Below are 18,398 nucleotides of genomic sequence, written 5' to 3'. Positions count from 1 at the left end.
TGTCTATCATATAGCATATAATAAGTGCTTAATTAATGCTTGTTGACTATTAGTAAGGCAAAGCAGAAAGTTAAGTTCTGTGGTAGATGTGAGTTTGCTCAATGATTTTTCTGATGATGAACCACCATTATAAATGGTGTAATGCTATGGTGGGAATGGAGGGGTGAGACAGTTGTGTAAAGAGACTTATTGCTGTTTCAGTCCCCCAAAATCACCAAATGAGCCTGAGAGAGGTCTCCATCATGTTGAGCACAGTTGAGCACCTCCATCATTGGTCTTCTCTGGAGGATCCATGAAAAGGGATGGACGGGGATCACACAGGAGGAAAAGACATGGAGGGATTATAATCTGTGTCAGAAGAGCAAGTAACCACACTGTTGCAATCACCACCCCACATAAGTATCAAAGGGAAAATAGGAAGAAATGTAGTTGAAAGAGGCCTCAACTGGGCCTTTGGAGACCTGAGGTCTGTCTTGACTCTTCAATGTTCCCTTGGGGCCTTGAGTTTTCTCATTTACAAAATGGAAGGTTTAGGTTTAGATAACCTCTCTATGAACCTTCTAGCCCAAAAGTCCATGTTCAGATACTAACGAATATCTTTGAACTTTGACTGGTGCTCAAAGGACGGCTGTGTCTATTGCTAGACCTAAAGAGGTTTCAGAGTGGCCCTCCACTGGTGAGTTCAGGGCCAGATCCCTTCCTGCCACAGTGAGGTATTAGACATCCTTATCTTAATGGCAGGTGTGTTTCAATAAGGTCAAGATTTTTATTTATTTATTTTTTCTTTTTTTGTTTGTTTTTTTGCTAGGCAGTGGGGTTAAGTGACTTACCCAGGGTCACACAGCTAGTGAGTGCTATGTGTCTGAGGCCAGATTTGAACTCAGGTCCTCCTGACTCCGGGGCCAGTGCTCTATCTATTGCTCCACCTAGCTGCCCCAAGATTTTTATTTTTAATGTGCAGAAGAAAACAAAAAAGGCAACAAGGAATGCTTAACAGATATAGCAATTTGATTATTTAACACACACACACTTTTCTGAATAATATTTTATTTTTTCCCAGTTACATGTAAACACAATTTTTAACATTCATTTTTTAAAAATTTGAGTTCCGAAATCTCTCTGTCCATCTTTTCCCTCTCCCTTCCCTGAGATGGTAAGTAACTTGATTAGATTATTCACACATATATCTACTTAAAAATAAACCCTATAGAATGGAAGATCAAATTTATTCTGTAGTCTTTTGAAAAATTATTTGTTTATTGAAATGTTGGAGTTTGATCATTTTTAAGTTCACAATAAAAAAGAAAATTAATTTTTTTAAAAGAATAGGGAAAACGTTTTTTTTTCCTCCTCTTGAAAAATTAGAACTAGGGTTACACTGAGATTAGCAGGCTAAATATTCCCCCTCAAAGGCATAAAATGATAGGAAACAGGTTGTCACTTTAAATTACTGTAAATTAAGTTGGGAAGTAGGATTTGAAAGAACAGGTTGAAACCCTTTGAAAATTAATCGAGGAGGGGACAAAGGCTGTCAAAAAAATCTTAGTGCAATTTGAAACTTAAGACCTTTGGGAAACCTTGTATAAGATGCATGGGGCAATTTGCCTATTTAGAGAGGAAGACTTTGCTCAGGGAACCCTGGGAATTATATACTAAATGTTGGAGCTCTTTGATAGAATCTCAGTGTTAAAAGGGGTATCAGCAGAGCTCCTTGGGCATCCATACTGGTCTCTTCAGACAGTTTCCCTTTCCTTTTTTCTGGTCCTGATCAGGATTATTTGTGTTCACGTTGTCTACGTGTCATTCCTGACTGCATACTGTAGTCCTTGGGCCAATTGCTTCAGTAGCCATGGGATCTGGGCAGCTGCATCTCCAAAAATAAAGTTGGACTGTCTCAGTGACCTGGGGTACCTCATAGAAGGGAAAGAAGAAACCAGTTGGGCTATCCCTGAGTGGAATTCTTTTCCCTTCTCAGGTTTTTGACTCCTTGATTCGCTGATAAATAGGCTTTTATCTGAATTAGAAAAAAAGGGTTTTTGTTTGGTTTTGTTTTTGTACCTAGAAATGTAGCCACGAGCCTTTGCTTTGTTCACTTTGAAGGATGAACCTTCTTGCTCGATGAATCAGAAGAGGCTCACTGTATGAAGCCTTGACGAGGCGTTTCTGAGCGCAAGGCCAGACGGTTGAGCCTCCAGTGTGTCACAGCCTCCTACAAAGGCTCCAGAAGAGGCTGCGCCAGGAATGAGAAGCTTCCCTGGACTCCTCACTTGCTTGAGCTGCTCTTCTCATGCTTTTTTCTCTTTCACCTTCCTTGTTTCTTGAGCGCAGGGCGTTTGATCTTGGATATGGAATTACTCCTTTTAGAAAAATGATAAAATTTGATTTACAATAGTTTCACTGATGTACTTTGATAGCTGTTTAAGTTTCTCTTTTCTTTTTCTTTTTTTTTTTCTTTCCAGGCTCTATTTAGAATGTCTCTGATACATCCCAGACATGACCATGAGTATGCCCAGTATGAAATTGGCCAGCTTACTCCAGGCCTGGATCTCTTCTGTGACCGACACAGAGCGGATGTGACCGTTGTCCTCGGCAGTCTCATTTACCTGATTTATGAGCTCCATTCTGTTAAACATAATCTTATTGTAAGTCAAGTATAAAATTTTAAAACAACAACGTATTACTCTTCTCACTCATTTATCTGTCTCTCCTATAACCTTATTGGAATTCCTTTTGGCCAAGTGTGGCCTTTGAGGATTATGAAAAGGAGATCCTCATGTGCCCTTTTAAGTTGGTTTATATTTAAAGGTATTAATATTCTTGCATGAAGTTACCTCCGATATTCTCACTGAATACAAAATGGCTTTGCCAGCTTGCTTTGATCTGGTTTTCCCTGCTGTCCTAATGTCAGTCCTTCTGTGATTAAGGTCACATCGCAGAGCTCCATGCCTGGGGTGGGGCACAGGCCCCCCACCCTTCTTATTTCTTTGGCATCAATGGCCTATCCAGGTTTACGCGAACTTGGCAGGGGGAGCTGAGCACCTTAGTTCCATCGTTTGCATCAGTTCCACCACCTAACGAGCACCCAAGTGGGCTAGGGACAGCTGACTGCGAAACATAACGAGAACATTCATTTGAGTTCTGGAGAGACCTGCAGCAAAGTCACAACTCATGTGGTTGTGTGTGTTGGGGGAGGGGGCAGGAAAAGACAAACGAAAGCTCGGTCCAAGTCTTTTGGTGCTCTCAAGGAACATTAGACATCTCAAGGCCTCAGCTGAGGGTGGACGATGCAAATGTGCTTCCTTATTCTCTTCCTGCAGAGTAAACACAAAGGGGGTGTTTCAGAAAGCTCTTCCCCCCTTTTTGGTTACTATCAGCATTGTTTGTGCTTGTGCTGGTACGATCCCCTCCTTTACTGCATCCCATAGTACCCTAGTAGTAATCTTTGCCGACCGACTCGTACATCTTCTTCCTTTTCCCTGTTTTGGCTTTCCTAGTTTGATTCTTTCCTTATCTTTTTATTGCTCTGGCTTTCATGACCACTTTCTCCTAGATCTTCACCTTTGACTACTACAGTCTTCTACTGGGTTCAAATCCCACCTCAGACACTTAATAGCTGTCTAATCCTGGACAAATCACTTCACTCTAGTCTACCTTAGTTTCCTTACCTGTAGAAATGGGGACAATAAGAGACCCTATCTCCCAGGGTTGTTGTGATGATGAAATGAGATACTACTTGTAAAGAGTTCAGCAAACTTTAAGGCTGTGTTTAAATGCTGGTTATTATTGCTGATTCTACAGTGGCCCTGTGGTGCCTTCTGACTCATACCCCTTTTCAAGCCCCGGGTCCCAGTGATATAATGACAGCACAGACATAGTGATTAGATTAAATTAGATAAAGACACATTGAATGGCTAAGTCATTTCTGACATCAAAACAGAAAAAAAGTATCAGGACTTTTCCTGTTTGTTCCATTGGGAGCTCTTAGCAGAAAGTAATCTCTATCACCATCATCATCATCATCATCATTATCATTATCATTATCAGTAATAACAACAATAATTTTCTTTGCTCCACTGTTTCAGGATGTACTTTTTCTTGGCTGTCTAGATTTCTTTGCTTCTTTCTGGACATGACTATTCCCTGGCTGCATTTTTTTCAACTGGACTCCTTTTGGTTATCAGTGCATGTTCATTTTGAAGATTTTTTTTTTACTCATTTCAAAAGCAAAGCTGACGCTTTTCTTAGATGCATGAGAAATTGAGAGGGCTGCCTCAAAATGGATCTTGGAGAGAAAAAAAAAACATTTTTATTTCTTCCTGATGGTTACCATGGAGAAGTGGTGCCATTGTCCACAATTATTTCAAAACTGATATTACCTTAGGCTCCAAATAAGTTCCTGATCATCCAGAGGGAGTTTTTAGTTTCTTTAAAAATAAAACAAAACAAAACAACAAAACAGTTGTTGTCAGCAGCAGAGAGGCAGCTGTTGCCAAAGATCCATGAAGCCAAATTATGGGACCATAGATTTAAAGGGCCAGGGATTCCAGAGACTCCCAGTCCAGCGTTGAGACCCAGAGACTTTATATGGCTTACTCAGGGAAACACAAGTAATAGGTAACAGAGTCCGAATTTGAACCCAGACCCATTCTCTCCAAATCCAGTCTTCTTTCTACTGTTCCATACTATGCTTTGCTGTGACAATTTTTGTTTGTTTGTTCGTTTTTGGGGGGAGGCACTTGGGGTTAAGTGACTTGCCCAGGGTCACAGCAAGTGTCCGAGACTGGATTTCAGCTCAGGTCCACCTGACTTCAGAGCCAGCGCTCTAACACTGTGCCACCTAGCTGCCCCTTATGATAATTTTATTTTTTTAAGTATCCTGAGGAAGAAGAAACAAAGAAAGCTAGATGATTCTCATCCTAGGTCAGCAGCCCCAGAGCTAACAGCCGTGGAAAGATCAAAGACCTATGTTTCCATCTAATACTCATATTTTTTTACTTCGGGTAAGACCCAGGCCATAGAACCAGGGCCAAAAGGAGGCTGACAGAGACATCACACCCCACTATGGAGTTGTGGTTTTGAGGCAAAATCAAAGGGAAAAGATGCTGCCCTCTCAACATTTGTTTCTGGCATGACCAGCCTCAAATTTCTTTCCTCTGTTCCTCAGAGCTCAAAGGTCGGGACCTTAGAGGTCATTTAGGCCAAACCCCTTGTTCAGATGCCGACCTTGATACTCCAAGACCTGTAACAATTTAAATTCTCATTTCAAGTTATCTCCTTTCCTGTGCCCTTTAGATCAGGGATATATATCACTGAAGTAGACGGTGAAGCTTAAATCATGACTTCATTTTGTTTAGAAAAAGCAAATCTCTGCACTTCCTCTTTTCACTTCCTCAGAGCCTTGGGGTAATGAGTTATGATGTATTTTAGCTATCCAAGAGGAAACCTGTGCTGTGTAGTGTGGACTCTTTGGAAGGGCGGGCATACCTTTCTACAGGTCTTGATAGGGTTACCCAGTGTGTGCTTTGGTGATTCAATCTATTTCAGAAATGGCAGACATCACACTTACCAAAGAGGGAAGGTTAATTGCTACTCACTATTTCAGTATTAGTATTTTCCTTAAGGGGGAGGCTGTCTCTCAGATATTTATGAATGTGTGTCTGAAATACCATTTTTTCCCCTTTTCTGTAGATTCTGCCTCTCCTTTCATTACACCAATATTTTGTCTCAGAAGTTTGCCAAGATTTGTGTAAATGCATAGATGCAAAGATCCTTAAGGTAATGACACATTGGCTTTTTAATACATTAAGTAGATTTTATGTTGTTTTTTTTTAGTAACAAATGTGTTGCCCATTTTAGGTTATTGCATAAATCAATTTAATTTAACAGTCCAAAGTGACCCAACCATATTGGAGAGCAGTCTGGAATTGTGCCCAAAGAGCTGTAAAACTGTATATACCCTTTAACCTAGCTATACCAGTATTAGGTCTATTTTTCAAAGTGATCAGGCAAAACCGAAAAGAACCTATATGTTCTAAAATATTTGTAACAGCTCTCTTGATGGTGGTAAAGAACTGAAACTGAGGGGATGCCCATCAATTAGGGAATCGCTAAACAAGTTGTGGTATATGATTATGATGGAATACTACTGTGCTCTAAGAAATGATGAGTAGGTTGATTTTAGAAGAACATGGAAAAACTTGCATGAAATAATGAAGAATGAAATGAGCAGAACCAAAAGAACATTGTTTACAGTAACAGCAATATTGTTTGAAGAATAACTGTGAACGACTAAGCTATTCTGAGCATTATAAATATTCAAATCAACTACAAAGGACCTATGAAGGAAGATGCTATCCAACTCCAGAGGAAGAAATGATGAATAGAAGTATGCCCAGTATGGTTTTACATATTCATATATCTTGTCTAATAGCAGCTGTCTCTAGTGCAGGGTGGTGAGGGAGGAAGCGTGGGAGACAGCTTAGAACTCACAATGTAACAAAAAAAATTAAATTAAAAAAATTTTTAACACTCCTTGATATGTAATTTAAAGAGGACTAAAATTAAATTTCACATTATTTTAACTAAAGAATAGGCAAATATTGCTAGACAACATTCATATAGCTCCTTAGGGTTTATGAATCTCTACATAATAACAAGACAGCAAGGTGGCTCAGTGGATACAGTACTGATCCTGGAGTCAGGAAGACCTGAGTTCAAATGTGACCTCAGACATTTACTAGCTGTGTGACTCTGGGCAAGTCACTTCACCCTGTTTGCCTCAGTTTCTTCATCTGTAAAATGAGCTGGAGAAGGAAACGGCAAACCATCCAGGATCTTTGCCAGGAAAACCCCAAATGGGGTCACGGAGACAACTGAAAACTACTAACCAACAGTAACAACAACAACATAATAATAGTCAATAATAATAATAGCATTTATATAGCACTTTAAGGTGTCATTTGAAATTGATGGTGAAGCTTTAATAATGACTTAGTTTTGTTTACAAAAAGCAAATCTCTGGACTTCCTGACTTCAGACCCTCTGCAAATATTATTCTATTTTATCCACACAACAACCTGGAGAGGTAGGTGCTATTAAAATCCCCATTTTACGGATGAAGGAACAGAGACAAGCAAAAAGTTAAGTAACCAGTCCAGGATCACGTAACTAGGAAGTGTCTGAGGTCAGATTTGAACTTGAATCTTCCTGACTCCAGATCCATTACACTACTTAAATGCTTCATACATCATTTTGTTTGATCCTTACAACAACTCTTTTAAGTGGGTTCTGTAATTATAACAGATACTAATTTTTAACATTTTAACAAATGACAAAACAGGCTAAAAAAAAGTTACATGACTTACTCTGAGTCACAGAGAGAGTAAGTATTTGAGATTTAGACTCATATTTTCCCAGTTTAAATTCCAGTCGTCAGTCCTCAATGCTATGCTGCTAGCTTGAAAAGGGCTAGATGATGTCACGTTTTATGTATCTATATAATTCAAATGAAGCATGGAATTGAGGTACCTTATTTGAATGGTTTAATCCTAGACATATATTTTCTTTTTTTATTTGTAATTTTTTTGGTTTTAAACTTAAATACAAAATGAGAAAAAAAAACAAACTTAAATACTAAAAGTAAAATAATACAAAATCATTTATTTTCTTGGTAGCATTAGTAGGCTTTGAATTATATGAGCTTCCTACAATAATCAAATTTTTAGATGATTCTTTTAAAAAATTTTTTATTTATTTCATTAGCTATTGCCCAATTATGTTAAAATTTTTTAACATTAATTTTAAAAAATTTTGAGTTCAAAATTCTGTCCCTCTCTCCCATCCCTTCCCCACCCTGTGATAGGGCAAGCACTATGATATTGATTATGCTTGTGAAATCATGCTAAATTAATTTCCATATTAGCCATGTTGCAAAAGAAAACATGCATTAGAAAACCCCAAGAAACATGAAAAAAGTGGAAACAATATGCTTCAGTCCATTGGTTCTCTCTCTGGAGGTGGATGGCATTTTTCATTATGGCTTCTTTGGAATTATCTTGGATTGTTGTCCTGATCAAAGTTCCACAGTTGATCATTAGAAGAGTCTTCTTCTGGGTCAACTTTCTCTTCCTCCTCAGTCATTTATTTTGTAAGCACTCTGTGAGAGACCCCTTGATAGGGTACTCAGGTTACAAAGAAGTGTCAGATATGGCTTCCAGTGTTGAAAAGTGGTAGGACAAATATATAGGATAAATTACAATGCATGGTAGCAGAAGAGGTGCCCCATTGGCATTACAGGGAGTAAGCCTTTCTGTATGACACATAGGTATTGATAGTAATGATGATATGACCTCCTATTCATGATTTTCAGAGTACTCCTACTTGATCCTTCTTTTCTTTTGTTTAAAGATAGAAATCCTTATTGACTTAGGACTCCTTTCTGAAGCTTATAGTGAAATAGCCAATCTTTGCCCTGGAAAAGGCATCCCCACTATCACCTCTTCAGGCTCCAAAATTTTCTTGAAACCTAAGGTAAGTCTGCAAGGCTAAGTCAAAGCCATATTTTTGCCTTTAAAGCCTTTTCTTCTAAAATCTAAGGAAAGTCATCATCAAGTTGTCTTTATGACTCTAAAGGATCGGTAGACCTTTTACAAGATGGGGATTGGGGAACAACACTAACATCCCACTTATATTGGGCATTAGAGCATCCTGTCCAGGTCGTAGTGTTATTTGGGTGATATGATTTGACCCACAGTGGCTTTGTAGACTCTCAGAGTTCTAGCATACTCCTATGTACTGGCAGCCCAGCCGCTGGAAATAGAGTATGTCGTTGACTTCATCAAGGCAACAGCAACCTCTGGCTGACTGACTGACTGCTTCAAAAACAAAGAATTAGAAAAACAGGGTGGGGAAAGCAGTGCTTAAGAGCCACATGTGGAACACTTAAAGTCATCAATAATTCAGTTTTCATCAGTTTGACTTATTTGAAGAATATTAATCATGGTTTATTATAGCTTCCTGTGTTCCACCTGGACCAAGTTTGTGTGCTTATTCTGATTGCTTACATAATTATCAATTATTCTACAAGGTCCTACTGCTACAATGCCTCATTGAAACATGGTGTGTAGCCTGGGTTCTTATGGTGGTACCAATGGAACACAAATTCTGATGGGTCCCACCTTGCTGGAAAGGCTTTCGGGACAGCCTTGGTGATGATGATGTCAATTAACTGGTCTAAAGATCAACTCGATGACCACAGATATGCTCATCACCATTGGGTTGGCCCAAGGTTATGAATTCTTTAGCCACTGACATCTGTGAACCCAAGAAAAGTAGCCCTCTTCAGTCCTCTCCATCCACTTTTCCCTTACAAAATGCTGATAGTGATGTGACTGAGGGAGCTAAGAATCCCATCTGTAGGTCCTTTAAATGCAAGTTCTTTGTCCAGAGACCAGCAAAGGATAGGGGGAAGGAGTAGACCTATGAGGTCATTGATATGGGGAATTCCCACCAATGCAGGTTGGCATCTTCTCTGCAATTTAGTTTGAGAGAGGTGCTTAGAGTTACTTGACTTCGTCAAGGTCACGTAGCCAGTATATGTCAGATGTGGGACTTCACCCTGGGTCTTCCTGACTCTTAAGATAACTCTGTCCACTACACCATGCTGCTTATCAGCAGTGACTCATCTTTTTAGGTTTAAATATCCTTGGCACGTGTAGCATAGGGTCAGTGAAGTAGTACAGCGGATTGGGCCTTTGGCCTGTTTTCAGGAAGTGGCTGGTGGGGAAGTGTAGACAGTGTAGACAAAAGAGATGTTGATTTTTCTTTGGATAAGTGTGCATTGATAGTTTTTGATTTTTTATCATCCTCATTTCCAAATGAATCCCACTTCCCCTCTCAGAGAGTCATCCTTTGTAACACAGAGTGAAAAAAAGAGGGACAAAATCATTTAGCAAAAACAAATCCCCCCAAAACGGATGGATATAGCAAAAAAAGCCCAACGTTACATGTGGTGTTCCATATTCATAGTTTCCCACCTCTTCAAAGAAGCAAGGGAAGTCCATTCTCATATCTCTTCTTTGATGCTAAGCTTAGTCATTCCAATTTCACAACATTGAGTTTTGATTGTTTTGTGGTTGTCTTTCTTTCCATTTACATGGTTGTAGTCACTGTGTGTAGTGTTTTCCTGGTTCTTCTTACTTCACTTCCAATCAGTTCATTTAAGTTTTCCTATGCTTCTCTGTACTCAGCATATTCATGGTAGCACAGTACTATTCTTGTTACCACAATTTAGAGGAAATGTTTAAAATGAAATTAAATCAAATTCCTAGTTGCCTTGCTATTGTGTATTATATTTATTATAACAACGATGAGATGTTTCATTAAGAATATTTACCTAGGTTTGGGGAATGTTAGTATTCCTCTTTTAGAGAGAGTGACCTTAATCAAAAATTAATCTCTCCTAATTTCTTGTTTTAGTTGTTTTGACCTATACCACTAAAGAGTAAGAAATGTGTGTTCCTTTCTCATCCCTAATTTCTTCATTTTCTGTAAGGAAAGAAAACATTTCCTCCTACTTTTTCCAATTTATTTTAAATTTTATGTCCATTCAGAGATAATTTTACCTAGCTTTCCTTATTTTGTTCTCAGGAATTGAATTGAGTGCCTAAAGTGGCCCCAGAAATGAAGAATGGTCCTTGTACCTAGGTCTAAATTAAATCAAAGTAGAGCTCAAAGAAAATTAATGTATCCTGCCTCTTTGCATTTTCTTTTGCTTTGATTTTCACAATAATCTGGACTCCTGGCTGCTTTTGCCATAAGTAAATTTGTGTTTTATTTCATTGCTCAGTGCTTTGGGAAACAGCTGAAAGAGTGTAGTCTGCTAGAATGATGAGCTGGGGGTGGGGTAGGGAATCACAGTAAGAAATGAAAATATGAGTGGGATCAATGCACATTTGTAGTTGAGTTGTGATGGAAAGAGCCCTGGAACCGAAGTCAGAAGGTCTGGGCTCCCATCCAGACACTACCACTCAGTAGTTGTGTGACCTGGTCAAATCACTTCACTTCTCTGAGACTCAGTTTCCTCGTCTGTAAAATGAGGCTAATAAAACTTACAATACACATCTCATAGGGTTGAGGTTTTAAACTTTAAAACCCTAAATAAACATTAGCTATTATGATTTTTATTATTATTTACAGAGCCTTTTTACATATCATCTTGGAATGTACTAATTATTTGAATGCTTTTGGTTTATTCTCCAAACCTTATATGATCCTAGTGTTATTACTGTACTGAAGCCATTCTCCCAGAGAGAATTAACTGCTTATTTCCCGATGGCTGAACCTAAAGTTTCCTCTTACATTTTTGTTTAGTCTCCAGCATCTGATTTCTGTGCCATGGCTAAATGTGATGTCTTAAATGCTATAAAGTCTTGGTTTTCCTCTTGCTGCTCTAATTACTGCTTTGGACTGCCCTTCCCTTTGGACTGCCCTTCCTCCATGACAAAAGACACATCCCCTAATATTCGTTCAGTCTTCAGTCTCCTCGCTTCACATCTGATCCTTCACTGAGCTCACCATTCTCAGAGATCAAAAGCTGTATTTCATACTTGAAGATGATGCATTGACCCAACGTCAAAACTAGTAATAAGTAGTATTTTTAAGGTTTGCAAAGCACTTTGTAAATATGTTCTTCTTTGATCCTCACAACAACCCTGGGAGGTAGATGCTATTATTATTCCTATTTTAAAGAAGAGGAAACTGAGGTAGACAGAGGTTAAATGACTTGGTCACAGGGTCACACAGCTGGTGTCTGAGGCATGCTTTCAGCTCAGGTCTTCCTGACTGCGGGTTTAAAGCTCTATTCATTAGGGCATTTAGGGCTTTTTTTTTTTTACTTTATTTTTGGTACTTTTTACTGATTCATTCACTCTCTCCCCATTTATCTCTTACATGATCTTCTTTCTGTGATGGTTGGTTGGTATCTGAGGCTCAGTTTTTGAATATGACATGAAATCAAGCTAACTGGCCCATATGAGGATTGAACCCATTAAAACGAGCATTTTTAGCACCTTATTTTAACCAATTTTTTGTTTCAGCTGTTTTTCAGTCATGTTCGACTCTCCATGACCCCATTTTTTTTAACCAATTAGACTAACTTAAAATATCTGAACAAATGATTACAAAATCCTTGTATCTAAGAGCCTCTCTCTCTCTTCCTTTTTCCAGGCCCCAGTTCCTCATTGTGTAGAAAGTGTTCCTACTTGAAGCCTAATAGACTGGGCACGAAACATCTTATCTTCCTTGTAAAGCCTTTTTTGAGCGGTTCTCAAAGTTAACTACTCTCCTGGGCTTTCCTCCTTGTGCCAGTACCCCAGCTGCCCCAATCTCATTGCTTCCCTGTCCTTTCTTTTCAAAGGACATTTTGAAGTAAATTTCCCTGTTGCATCACTCTATCCTCTGCACTGCCGTTTCCAGTCCTGTGCTCCTCTAATCATTCTGCCTGGTTTCTCAACAGTTCTGTGCTCCTCCTCTTCCTCTTCTTCTTCCTCCTCCAATTCATCAACAGTGATAGCAATAACAGTAACAGCAATTTCTATTTGTACAAGGCTTGTGGTGACAGTGTGTCATACAGAGATTCTCATCTAATCTCGCAACAACCCTGTGCATTGGATTGCCTAGCCAGTATTATCCTTGTTTACTGTTTAGCAAACTGAGGCTCAGATAGGTTAAGTAAGGAGAGAAACATAAACTGGTATAAAGAGTGAGATGTGGCAGCAGAGAAGGCCCATGTGATTTTAAGATGGATTAAGAGAGACGTGATATCCAGGCCCAGGGATCCCTCTCCCCTAATGAGATCTTATATGGAAAACTGTGTTCCAATATTTTTCAGGAAAGTCATTGGTAAGCTGGAGTGCATAGAGAGGAGGACAGCCCAGACGGTGAATGGCCTAGAACAGTGGTTCTCAAAGCATGGTCCACAGACCCCTTGGGGTTCCCAAGACCCTTGCAAGGCCAAAACAATTTTCAGAATAAGTCTAAGATATTTGAATTTCTAACATAGTTAATATCAACAGATAAAGTCTACATGAATAAAAACCCTTTAAAGGGGTGGAGAGGTGCGGTTCTCAATAACTTTTAAGAGTGTAAAGGGGTTCTGAAGCCACAAAGTTTGAGAACCTCTGCCCTCAAGGATCACTAGAAGGAACCTGAGATAGTTCTTGTGGAGAAGGGAAGACATAAGGGGTCATGAAGAAGAAGGGGTCAGTGTAAGCTGCTTGGGCAGCACTAGGAGCAAAGATATAAATTACAAAGAGACATATTTAGGCCTGATATTAGAGAGAACTTGCTCATAATTAGAGCTATTCCTATATGTAATGGGCTAACTCAAGAGAGAGTGGGCCATCCCTCATTGGAAGTCTTTCAGTAAAGGCTAGTGACCTCCTTCCCTGTCAGGTGTATCATAGAAGGGATTCTTGTGTGGGGGTGGGTTTAGCTAGAATGATTTCTTTCTTTTTTTAAAATTTTTAAAAAAATTTTTAGGCAATTGGGGTTAAGTGACTTGCCCAGGGTCACACAGCTAGTAAGTGTCAAGTGTTTGGTCTGAGGCTGGCTTTGAACTCAGGTCCTCCTGACTTCAGGGCCGGTGCTCTATCCACTGGCGCCACTTAGCTGCCCCTAGAATGATTTCTGAACTCCTGTGTGTCTCCAGTATTTTGTAGCCTCTGTGAACTGGGAGTCAGGAAAAATAGGTTTGATTTGATTAATAGTTAACTTTGTGACCTTGGACAAGTCATTGAACCATTGTGAACCTCAGTTTCCTTATCTGTTAAAATGGGGGCTGTGGTGGGGTTGGACTAACACTCTGAGTCAGTACCCTACCATCTTGAACATTTGGTGGACTCACCCAAGATCCCACACGCAGCAGTCATTGGGGATATAATGCAAGAGCAGAGGCCTCTTTCCCCTGTGCTTTCCTGACTCTTGGTCAATATAGCAGAAGTCTTCTCCTTAGGTTAACTTGTGCTGTAAGAAGAAAAACATATGTTCACCCTCCTGGGAGGGATGGATTCTTCTTACTCATCACACTTTCATGCCACTGATGGTACGGGGTTTTGTAGAGACACCTGGGCCAACTGGGACAGTCTTTAAAAGATACTATAGAACACGTTGCTATGGCAACACTCAATTAAATTCACTTTGCCAACCTTAAAAAAGTCTTCACACTAATTCTAATTTTGTGTTTGCTAGCAAATCACACAGCCATTTGAAGCAGGAAAATCTTATATGTCCAAAGAAAATCTATTGGTAAGTAAAATGCCTTTTTGTATATCATCATTTAAAAAAATTTATATGTTTTACATTTTAAAAATATTTTTTATTTATTTCATTAAATATTTTCCCATAAAATAAAAAATTTAAATATTCATTGTTTAAAATATTGAGTTCCAAATTCTCTCCCTCCATCCTGCTCCTTCCCCACCCCTTGAGAAGGCAAAAGATATAATATCACATTCGTTTTCATTATATCATAATACCATGATATTATTATGTCATCATTGTTATTGGCTGATATTGGGTCTGAGGAAAAGAGTTTGTTGAGTTAGAAGTTTGCTGCCTTACCTGCACTTTCTCTCGAAACTTTGAGACATAGGCAGACACGAATGTCGAAAATACGAGTCAGTCAGTCAGTCAACATTATATTAAAGGCCCAGTGTGTGCCAGGTACCATGCTAAGTGCTGGAATACAAAAAGAAGCAAAAGACGGTGCCTGCCCTCAAAGATCTTACAATCTAATGGTGGAGACAATAAGCAAATGTGTACAAACAAGCAATATAGAGGATAAATAGGAAATAATTAACAAAGGGAAGGCACTGGAATGAAGAGGGCTTGGGGAACGTTTCCCATAGAAGATGGGATATAAGTTGGGACTTCAAGGAAACCAGGGAGGCCAGTGTTGGAGGAGAGGAGGGAGAATGTTCCAAGCATGGGGGACAGCCAGAGAAAATGCCCAGAGCCAAGAGATGGAGTGTCTTGTTTGTGGGACAGCCAGGAGGCCAGTGGCACTGGATCAAAGAGTACTTTTGGGGGGAAGGTAGGAGGGGGCAAGTTATGAAGGGCTTTGAATGACAAAAGGCAGTTTGTATTTCATCCTGGAGGCAACAGGAAGACACTGGAGTTTATTGAGTAGATGAGTGACATGGTCGGGCCTATGCTTTAGGACAATCACTGTGGTAGCTGAGAGAAGGAGAGACAAGGCAAGCAACCCCACTAGGAGGCTATTTCAGTAGTCCAGGTATGAGCTGATGAGGTTCTGCTCCGGGAGGTGTATCAGTGTCAGAGCAGAGAAGGAGGTGTATTGGAGAACTGTTGCAAAGGTAAAATCAAGAGTCCTTGGAAATAGCTTGAATATAGGGGTGGGTGGGATTGGGGGAGGGTGGAGAGGTGAGCAAGAGTGAGGAGCCCAGGATGACTCCTAGGTTTCCAGTCTGGCTGACTGGGAGGTTGGTGTTCCCCTCAACAGTAATGAGGATGGTGGGGTTGGGGAGCATTTAGGGGGAAAGATAACGAGTTTGGTTTTAGACCATGTTGAGTTTAAGATGTCTACTGGCCATCCACTTTGAGATATATGAAAGGCTGTTAGGGGATGTGAGATTTGAGATTAGCAGAGAGGTTGGGGCAGGAAAAGTAGATTTGAGAATCATTGGCCTAGAGATGGTCATTAAATCCATATAGGAATGCCAAGAGTACAACAGGGCCATGTAGGGCCAAATGTGAGTTACTACCGCCATTTTTCTAGTTACGGAAACACACTCCATCTCTTGCCTCTGGGCATTTTCACTGGCTATTCCCCATGCCTGAGATTCTCTCCCTCCTCATCTCTGTCTCCTGGCTTCCTTCAAATCTCATCTAAAGTCCAACTGTCTTCAAGAATTCTTTTCCAACCCCCCAGATATTAGTGTCTTCTCTCTGTTGTTTTCTCCAGTTTATCCTGTGTATATCTTTTGTGTAGGGATGCTTATCTCCTCTGTTAGACTGAGAGCTCCTTGAGAATGGAGACTTGTTTTGGTTTTGTTTTCTTTTGTTTTCTTTCCTTTTCTATTGTGTCTGAAGCACTGAGCACATATTATTTGCTTAACAAATGCTTGTTGACTTGGCTTAACTTGACACACACATGCACATGTATGTATAGTTGTATGCATGTATGTATATATGTATATACTTATGGTCATCATGCCTGCATATATTTTCAGCAAAATTCACATTTCCCACTAAATGTTCATCAAATGTTCTAATGGTAGAGCTTCACCATCAAGCATTGCTTTTCTTTCATACCTGGTCTTCTCCTCTTGACCTTCATTCTAGTTCTGAGAAGATTGCCTTCCACAGGGTTTTTCTGGATATTTTTTTTTAATCAAGCATTATGATAAGAGAATTTTTGAACTTCCATGAAATTTCTCTCAGAGAGCCGAAGGTTGTTTCTTGGGTCCCATTCCATCCATTTAGTAATTCTTGATGCTGGCTAAAAGAATCAAATAAACGGGGTAAATGCCTTTGCTCCATCCTCAGTCCCTCCATCCACATGAACAAGGATGGATGAGCTTTATTCATATTTAATAATAGCAATTCCAGTGTGCCATGGAAGGACCATACTTAGCAAAGACAAGTTATTCGCATTTCTAGGAAGACATTCAGCCACCAGGGGACTGTTTTATGAATATGGATAGACAGGTAGTCACAGGCATGCTGTTTTGCTATGGAAAATGCCCCCAAATAATGCAGGCCTCTATTGCCTTAGAAAAGTTCTTTACTTTTCTTAAAGAGTTTTGAGGAGACTTTTTTTTCAAATTCGTTTATGAGTCATTTCCATGTTGTATAACTTGTGCTGGGAATGTACTTTGCTTGGAATAAAAGTAGCTTTATGAATCTCTTCCTTTATTGCTCACTTTCATTCCAAAGACTTCATTTTCGGGTGGCTCATTTTTTTTCTTGCATTAAAATGTGAAATGGATCTTGAGTTCCCTGTAAGGAGCCTACACTGAAAGGGCTGACATTAGGAGGATGTAATCACACATTTGTATTTCATTCAAGGTCCCAAGACCTCAGAAAGCCCGAGAGTATTTGTTTCCTTTCAGAAAGAAATGTCAGGTCATCTTTTCCATTTCTTCCCGCTTTCTCCTGTAGGAATAATTTTAAGCATAAAGGAAATGTCACTCAGATCTTTTTCTTTTAATATAAAATGAGAATGGCAAAGTAATGAACTCATTAGTTAACTAATTAAAATACTATTTTAGAGGCTGCTTAATGCCCTTTAGAATACACTTTTTTTTTTAGTATTGAGGGAAAGTAACATTAAAGAACATTACTCAGTAATCTTCTGTTGATCCTTAAGTGTTTGTATATAATTATTTTAGCTGATTACATCAAAGTTCTAAAAAAAACCAGTACTCTATTTGCTGAAAATTAGTTTTGGACCTTTGTCCAAATCTGGTAGTGAGTTAGCAATATCATAGGTATGAATACTGGGACAACAAACTTGGTAATCTCTTTGGGATCTCTCTGGCTACTGGATATGGGAGTCCAGCCTTTGGAGATGGTAAGATGGAAGACTAGAGGCCCATGGAGTCTTGATTTTTGTACTGTCACCCCAATCCACTTGAATGACTCTGAATGCCCATTTTCCTGGGCCACGAACCCAGTAGTTCCATTTTCCTAGCAATGATAAGGCCAACAGGAATTGCCAGCTTTCGGCCAGAAGAGTAGAAGCAGAAGCTATAAGGAGGCAGATTTAATTCAGTGTTAGCTGGAATGTGCCCCCCTCATGAGGTGCTGGAGAAGAGGCTGATGACCACTTGTTGAAAACATCCTAGAAAGAATTCAACACTAGCTAGGGCAGGGGTTCTTAATCTGGGGATTCTGCGGGGGAGGTGTATGTGGGGTGAGGAGTGCTGGTGAATTTAGAGAGAGAAAGAAATGAAAATTCATATCTTCATTTTCACTAACCTCTGAGGGATGTTTAGCATTTCTTTCACTTGTGAATGTGGGCAACAAAGATGATTCTGAGAAGGGGTCCGTAGGCTTCACCAGCTTCTGCCAAAGTCTGGTGATGTGTGGCTCCCAAAGGGGTCAGAACTCCTCGGTTAAGGAGCTGACTTAGATGATCCTGAAGTGGTTTCCAGCCCTTGCAACTTCTGTGACTGCCCCCCATTGTCAGACAGAAGAACAGTGGGCCTGGCCACTCTACTCCTAGTCCTGGCCAACTCTAAAGTCAACTCAGTTCCATTCATTTGGGTTCCATTTATTTAAATAGACGCTTAGGAAATACAAGAGACTAGACTAAGCAGTGGACGTACAGAGGCAACCAGATGACAGTCTTTGCCCTTAAGGAACTCCTAATCTAT

The 18,398-nt window shown here is 39.7% G+C and overlaps 1 protein-coding gene across 1 annotated transcript in view; it reads left to right on the top strand.

The window, feature by feature from the left end:
• Positions 1-18,398, top strand: part of CFAP54 (cilia and flagella associated protein 54) — a 289,571-nt gene that overhangs the window by 168,377 nt on the left and 102,796 nt on the right. The window contains exons 46-49 of the mRNA XM_027855802.1: positions 2,460-2,642; positions 5,689-5,775; positions 8,407-8,529; positions 14,248-14,304. Of these exons, the coding sequence (XP_027711603.1) occupies positions 2,460-2,642; positions 5,689-5,775; positions 8,407-8,529; positions 14,248-14,304 (450 nt within the window). The remainder of the gene's footprint in view (positions 1-2,459; positions 2,643-5,688; positions 5,776-8,406; positions 8,530-14,247; positions 14,305-18,398) is intronic.

Source organism: Vombatus ursinus, unplaced genomic scaffold (assembly GCF_900497805.2).
Source record: "Vombatus ursinus unplaced genomic scaffold, bare-nosed wombat genome assembly UNPS02011334.1, whole genome shotgun sequence".
Lineage (NCBI taxonomy): Eukaryota > Metazoa > Chordata > Mammalia > Diprotodontia > Vombatidae > Vombatus > Vombatus ursinus.
The sequence above is the reverse complement of the archived record's forward strand: the minus strand, read 5'-3'. Positions and strand labels throughout refer to the sequence as shown.